Genomic DNA, 7686 nt, shown 5'->3' on the forward strand with positions numbered 1-7686 from the left:
GAGCCACCATGTGGTTGCTGGGAATTGAACTCAGGACCTTTGGAAGAGCAGGCAATGCTCTTAACCACTGAGCCATCTCTCCAGCCCCATCCAGGGACTTCTGCTTGCACTTACTTTACTTCTCCTTTCTACTGGCAGAGACGGGAAAAGATTGAACGGAGACAGCAAGAAGTGGAGACAGAGCTGAAAATGTGTAAGCTGCTTATCCCTCCTAGCAATCTTTCTCCAATTTCAATTTGCTCTTCTTTCTGGGTCATACCTGGGCCACTATTCTTCTGGGAGCCTGAGAAAACAGAGTTGGTTCACTTTCCTAGCAACCACGTACCAAGTACAGTCCTTGGATTAGGCTTTCTTTTTTTTTTTATTTTTTATTTTATTAATTTTTTTATGTATGAGTGGTTTGCCTATCTGCATGTACGAGACCAGAGACCAGGACAGGTCATAGGATTCCATGGACCTAGAGTTGGACAGTTATGAGCTGCTATGTGGGTGCTGGGACTCAAACACTGATCTCTGGAAGAGCAAGCAGTGCTCTTAATTGCTTAACCATCTCTCCAGCTCCAGTTGGTTTAGGCTTTTAACAGGTAAGGATACCCCAGTCACTTGTCATTTCTGTAAGGGACCACATTCCACTTTATCTCCAGGATAAGGTATGAGGTGATCTGGTCAGTTGGTTCTGGCTCTATCCCTAGCTTCCTGATCATAGAAGTGGAGATGCTTCACCATCCAGGGTTGGAGGGTTTAAGTAGTGCTTGGTAAGCAGACTCAAACAGGATCAGTAAGTAAAGACTTGTCAGAAGATGAGGTTTGTTTCCATATATTATTGTCTGTAGCTTTAGTGAATCATTTCTTTATTTTTTTAAAGATTTATTTCTTTATTATGTATACAACATTCTCCCTCCATGTATGCCCACATGCCAGAGGAGGGCGCCAGATCTCATTACAGATGGTTGTGAGCCACCATGTGGTTGTTGGGAATTGAACTCAGGACCTCTGGAAGAGCAGCCAGTGCTCTTACCCTCTGAGCCATCTCTCCAGCCCTCATTTCTTTTTAAACCATATTCCACACTTGTGCATTTTCACAAATGTGTTTAGTGCACACCACTAACAGTGCGTGAAGTATAAACAGAGACTGTGTGTTCATTTCCTGGCTGCCCAGACCCAAATAATCACACAGAAACTGTATTAAGTATATAATATTGCCTAAGTAAGCAGGAAGTGCATAGTAAACAACTTCCAAAACTCTAAAATTAACAGACATTTTGCTGCCTGAACAGTCACCCAAATTCTTCTGACACGTTGGGGTATCCATCTTTAGCCTACTTGGCCCATAGTATCTGGCAGAGAGGTTCATCATCCTCTTGTAGTAATTGGTGCTGTCAGAAGCAAACATGGTTCACTGTCAAGAAAAGTCTAAGTTCTTAAAATATTTTAAATGCCATATTCTATTAAGTCTTTGAAAGGTTTGACGAATACCTATCCATCTGAAATATATCTTTGTACATCTAGAAAACCTAACTAACATGACTAAAGCTTGACTATTACAAATGACAACTGTCTATACTCTTTCTCTTCTCTCTTCCAAGCCTATGTACCTTTTCTCCCAACACACTGTGACCTGTTCAGAGGTTTATTTCTCTCTGAATCTGTCTTTATTGCATGTTTGTAATAATTTTCTGACCAGGATCACCTTTTTTGTTTTTTCAATGCTAGGAGGGTGTGTCTAGGACCAACTCTTTGGCCCTGCCTGTTTGCTCCACCCAGCCTAACCTTGCCTCTGTGAGCTCACTGCCCCAGCTCCAGGGATGCAGCAGGTCTATCTTCCCAGTAAGCAACTAGTAACATACTGCTTACAAACTCCATTTAAGTGCAGGACCTCCTGAAAGCGCCAGAGGAAGCCAGCTCTCTTAAAGAAGCCGTGCAGTTTTTCTGCTAATGCTGAGTCAGGAAGGCTTCTCTTAAGAGTGAGTTGTGCCTCTGCTTGCCATCAGCAGACAGACACAGAAAATGCTGCTAACAAGAAACTGATTAACTCTGTTCTTTTGTGTCTAGAACTCCTTTCCAAGCTCTCTCTGGTTTTATGTGGATGTAGTTGCTCCACGTTGGCAACGGAGACTGCTTGTTAATTTTCCAGCCACCCAGACCCAAGTAATCACACAGAAACTATATTAGTCACAATACTGCTTGGCTTATTAGCTCAGGTTTCTTATTAACTAACTCTTACATCTTAAATTAACCCATTTTATTTTTTTTATTTTTTATTTTTTTTCTTTTGGTTTTTCGAGACAGGGTTTCTCTGTAGCTTTGGAGCCTGTCCTGGAACTCCCTTTGTAGACCAGGGTGGACTCGAACTCACAGATATCCGCCTGCCTCTGCCTCCCGAGTGCTGGGATTAAAGGCGTGTGCCACCACAGCCCGGCACCCATTTTATTAATCTGTGTATTGGAACAAGTCTGTGGCTTGCTGAAAAAGGTCTGGTATCTCCCTGACTCCACCAACTCTCACTCCAAATCTGTTTCAGCCTGGCTATATTCTGCCCTGCCATAGGCCAGAGCAGCTTTATTCATTAACCAATAATAACAACACATAAAAGAAGGACTTCCCACATCAGTGGAGCTCTGGCTAGGTGTTCTTCATTTGATACCCCATAGTCCATGTTCAGGCCACTGAATCACTTACCTTTCTTCCCAATTCTTTCTTTCTTTTTTTCTTTCTTTCTATTTTATTTTTTTATATATTTATTTATTTATTTGGTTTTTCGAGACAGGGTTTCTCTGTAGCTTTGGAGCCTGTCCTGGAAGTCCCTTTGTACACCAGGCTGGCCTCGAACTCACAGAGATCCTCCTGCCTCTGCCTCCCAAGTGCACCACCACCGCCTGGCTATTTTTATTGTTTTACAAAAGCACAAATTCACTTCTATTTATTTACTTTTCATTGGTTTAAATCCGGGATGGGTACAGCATCACACGGATTCTGTGTCTAATGGCTTTTGCAGGAAGGTTGCTTCAGAATTTGGCAGGGACCTTGCCACTGTTTCCATGGGCCCTAGTTACTTTCCTCCAGATCACTCTGGTTTCGTTTGGTTTGCCTCCAGGTGTCACTGTTTTGTTCTTTGCTTTATACACATAAGCGCATCTCTTGCCCAAGTAGAATTTAGTTTCGTCTCGGGCATGAACGGCTTCAATTTTAAGGAGAGCCGTGTGCTCTCTCTGGTTGTGGAGACCTAGCTTATAGCCAGCAAAAGTGGCCTTGCACCACAGCCTTCCAGACATATGTCCTTTAGAAGTCCTGTTCCCAGCAGGCCTCCACAGGCGCCAAGATGGCCGAAAGAGCTCTTCCCAATTCTTTTTTTTTTTTTTGGTTTGTTTGTTTTTTCGAGACAGGGTTTCTCTGTGGCTTTGGAGCCTGTCCTGGAACTAGCTCTGTAGAACAGGCTGGTCTCGAACTCACAGAGATCCGCCTGCCTCTGCCTCCTGAGTGCTCGGATTGATTAAAGGCTTGCACCACCACCGCCCGGCTCTTCCCAATTCTTAATGGGATTCTGCCTTCTCCGAATACAGCTTTCCTGTTGGTATTGTTTGTTTTTAGCACCTGTGTTAGGGTTCTCTAAAGGAACAGAACTGAGAGAGGGGGGGGGGAGGGAGGGAGAGAGAGATTGATTAGAGTGGCCTTTCTCTGAACAGAAAGGCTGAGTCTGTCAGTTCTGTTCACAAAGCTGGTTTTTTTTAAATTAATTAATTTATTTATTATGTATGCAGTGTTCTTCCTGCATGTATGCCTGCAGGCCAGAAGAGGGCACCAGAGCTCATTGCAGATGGTTGTGAGCCACCATGTGGTTGCTGGGAGTTGAATTCAGGACCTTTGGAAGAGCAAGCAGTGCTCTTAACCACAAAGCCATCTCTCCAGTCCCTCAGCTGGTCTTTATTCTGTGTTAGATTTCTGAAGAAGTACATTCTAATACCAGTGAAAGAAGGACTCAGCGTAAACCTGGGCAGAGAGTGAAGGCTGGCAATCAAAAAACTTCATTTATTCATGGTTTCATGTTGACTGCCAACAAGGTGTGGCCTAGATTTGAGTTGGATCTTCTCATCCCAAATGATTCAATCCAGAAATCCCCGTGGGCATGCCCAACTAACTTGTGTTTTAGTTGATTCCACACATGATAGTTTACAACTAAGATTGGCCATCACATAATTATAACTTGGCCAGCTTGTCACCAAGACCTGGTCCTGCTACTTGCTAAATGTCACAAAACTAGATGTTCCATGTCCACCAGTAGCACCCAAGGTCCCTCTTGACTTGGACAGTGCTGTAGCAATGTCTTTTTGCCCAGTTAGATTTATTTATTTTTATTTGCATGTGTTTGAGTGTTTTTTGATATTAAGCTCTACATTTTTTTCTGTTCCCTTCCCTGCCTCCCCCTTCCCTCTTTCAATCCTTCCCCAATTTACTCAGGAGATCTTGTCTTTTTCTACTTTCTACTTCCCATGTAGATTAGATCTATGTAAGTCTCTCTTAATGTCTGCATTGTTGTCTTAAGTTCTCTGGGATTGTGGTTTGTAGGCTGGTTTTCTTTTCTTTATGTTTAAAAACCACCTATGAATGAGTACATGTGATAATTATCTTTCTGTGTCTGGGTTACCTCACTCAAAATAATGTTTTCTAGCTCTGTCCATTTTTTCCTGCAAAATTCAAGCTGTCGTAATTTTTTTCTGCTGTGTGGTACTCCATTGTGTAAATATACCACATTCTTTTCATCTGTTCTTCAATCGAGGGGCATTTAGGTTGTTTCCAGGTTCTGGCTATGACAAACAAAGCTGCTATGAACATAGTTGAGCACATGTCCTTGTAGCACGACTGAGCATCCTTTAGATATATACCCAAAAGTGGTATTAACTGGGTCTTGAGGAAGGTTGTTTCCTAATTTTCTGAGAAATCGCCACACTGACATCCAAAGGGGTTGTACCAGCTTTCACCCCCACAAGCAATGCAGAAGTGTTCCCTTTTCCCCGCAACCTCTCCAGCATAAGTGCAATGTGTCTCGTTTACTTGTCTTCTCCCCTTGCCAAAATCCTCTGTGCCACTTTGCAAAAATGTTCATCTCTCCCTGCTGCCCTCAGCATAAAGCCCAATACCTTCCTTGTCTGTCTAGGTATGCTTTGCATTAGGTAGAGAATGTGAGCGGTTGATTGTATAGAACAGACTGGTTACCTGATTTCCTTTACGAAGAAAGGTGGGGGTCAGTCAACAGGGGGACCATGGACTGGGGTCAGAAGACTCATCAATCAAGCAAGACTTGGAGCTTGGTTGGATCACATTTTAATTGTGTCGTATATAAAAGTGTCATTCCGAAACAGCTCCAGTTAAAGGGTTTTAAATGGATTGTAGATCAGGTTAGAAATTAGACATGTTAATAATGAAACTGGTTTAAAAGTATTAAAAATCAGCATCGCAAGATCTGAGATGTGACTGAAATTCTCAAATTGAGGTGGGGGAATATAGAGGTCTATCAGGTTAGGCTCCCGTGTTGATAATTGAAGCAGGATTATGGGTGTGCTTTGTACTTTCCAAAACAGAACATACAGGATTAATCAGGTTGGGTAGGGTGTCTCTGTTTGTCCTCACTAACTGTAAAAGCTTGCTTTGCTCCATTAAAATCGATAGCGTCTGTTTCTTTGCTGAGCACTGGAGTTCCTTCATGTTATCGATTCCTAATGATGTTTATGTGTAGCAGGAAGGGTTATGCTCAATTTAAAGATGAGAAAGTAGTGGCTTATCAAGGTGCAGTATCTTATAAAGAGGGAGAGTTTTGAGGGTTCGCGTCTGAAAGCCTAGTGAAGTTTTCTAGCTTTGAGGCTTCTTGTGGGCCAGTTTATTCTCAGGGTACTGATGACTTATGCAGAGAGGTGGAGCTGAGTATACAGGCAAGCATGCCACACTTGCCATACTTAGTGGTAGGCACTGGCTATTACTTGTTGTCTTTTAGGTATTATATTTCTTCAGATATTAGTATTGTTGATTGGTAGCATGGGTTTCTACCTTTAGTCCTTCATCAGTCTTGTGGTAAGCAAGAACTATAGGCATCTCACATAGAGATGTTTCCTCTTGTGTGCTGAGCATTTCCTAGCTGTTCTAGTTGTCTCAGTTGGCTTCCATCCACCCTGCAGGCAGCACTGGACAGGTAATACACCTTGTACCCTACATCTGTTGGGAGGTAGGTACCATTTTTACCTTGGTACCTTTGGGTCTACTATTTGGTCTACTATTTGCCACTTGTGCACGTATAGTCTGCTAACTTTATTCTTCTGATCTACCTACTCACGTGCGTGTGCCGCCCCCCAATTCATTCGTTTATTTATTTTGTTTCTCTTTTGAGACAGGGTTTCTCTATGTAGCATTGGCTGTCCTGGAACTCAGAGGATCTGGCTGCCTTGAGTACTGGGGTTAAGGGTGTGTGCCACCAATGCCCAGCTACCCAGCACCTTTACAAAAGTTGTTTTTCTTGGTTCCTTTTGCCTCAAAAAGTAATGTTTATTTATTTGTTTATTTATTTATTTATTTGGTTTTTCGAGACAGGGTTTCTCTGTGGCTTTGGAGCCTGTCCTGGCACTAGCTCTGTAGACCAGGCTGGTCTCGAACTCACAGAGATCCACCTGCCTCTGCCTCCCGAGTGCTGGGATTAAAGGCGTGCGCCACCATCGCCCGGCTAGTAATGTTTATTTAAAGAGAGAGATAGTGATACCTATCTGTTAACTCCTTTCTCTTCACTCCTTCCAATCCTCAGCACACTGGTATTGAACTGTGGCCAAGGGCCGATAGCAGGACAGCTCCTAGGATGAAGTTGCAACTTTAAGGGGCATCGTTGCTTTGGTTTTTTGAGGCAAGGTTTCTTTGTGTAGTTTTGGAACCTGTCCTGGAACTCACTCTGTAGACCCGGCTGGCCTCAAACTCCTGGAGTGCTGGGATTAAAGGTGTGTGCTACCACTGCCCAGCTGAGGGGCATCTCTTTAAGTGAAAATGTAGTTGAAAGTCTTAATGTCTTGAGTTCATTCTGTCACCATATTAACAGCCATGCCCTTATAATCAAAAGGAGGACCACCACTATGGTTGATTCTTTGGATTTAGTTTCTCTGTTAGTGGGAAGGTCACAACTGATAACTGAAGAGACTTGTTAAGTATCAATGCCTGTGATATCTGTAACAAGGATAGTCTGTCTAGACTGGTTAAGCATACTTATAGGCCACCAGTGGAAGGCAGAAGTACCTCTGATACCATGTTCAAAGGCGTTATGCATGTCAGGCCTCCTTCCAAATTGTCCAGGCTGACCTCAAAATCTCAGCAGTCATTTTTTTCCCTCTTAAGCTCTTACTGTGCAACTGTATACTACAGAGTATATGAATGAGAGAGAGCTGGAGCAGCTGGTGAGAGGGGCACAGAAAGTTCAGCACAGGTGTTTAGCTTCCAGCACTCCCACACTCAATAGAGTTGGGTAATAGGTTTTCTTTCTTTCTTTCTTTCTTTTTTTTTTTTTTTGTTTAAGATTTACATGTACGACGAGCACTTGGGAGGCAGAGGCACGCGGATCTCTGTGAGTTCGAGACCAGCCTGGTTTAGAGAGCTAGTGCCAGGACAGGCTCCAAAGCCACAGAGAAACCCTGTCTCGAAAAACCAAAAATAAATAAATAA

General features: G+C 43.1%; 1 protein-coding gene and 1 pseudogene across 3 annotated transcripts in view; one reads left to right on the top strand and one right to left on the bottom strand.

Annotated features, from left to right (window-relative positions):
- Nucleotides 1-7686, top strand: part of Snrnp70 (small nuclear ribonucleoprotein U1 subunit 70) — a 25455-nt gene that overhangs the window by 5595 nt on the left and 12174 nt on the right. For all 3 annotated transcript variants that reach the window (XM_013353668.2, XM_005366806.3, XM_005366807.3), the window contains one exon: nucleotides 139-193. In XM_013353668.2, the coding sequence (XP_013209122.1) occupies nucleotides 139-193 (55 nt within the window). The remainder of the gene's footprint in view (nucleotides 1-138; nucleotides 194-7686) is intronic.
- LOC106144343 lies at nucleotides 2904-3314 on the bottom strand (annotated as a pseudogene).

The sequence above is a fragment of the Microtus ochrogaster genome, unplaced genomic scaffold, assembly GCF_000317375.1.
Source record: "Microtus ochrogaster isolate Prairie Vole_2 unplaced genomic scaffold, MicOch1.0 UNK14, whole genome shotgun sequence".
Classification (NCBI taxonomy): domain Eukaryota; kingdom Metazoa; phylum Chordata; class Mammalia; order Rodentia; family Cricetidae; genus Microtus; species Microtus ochrogaster.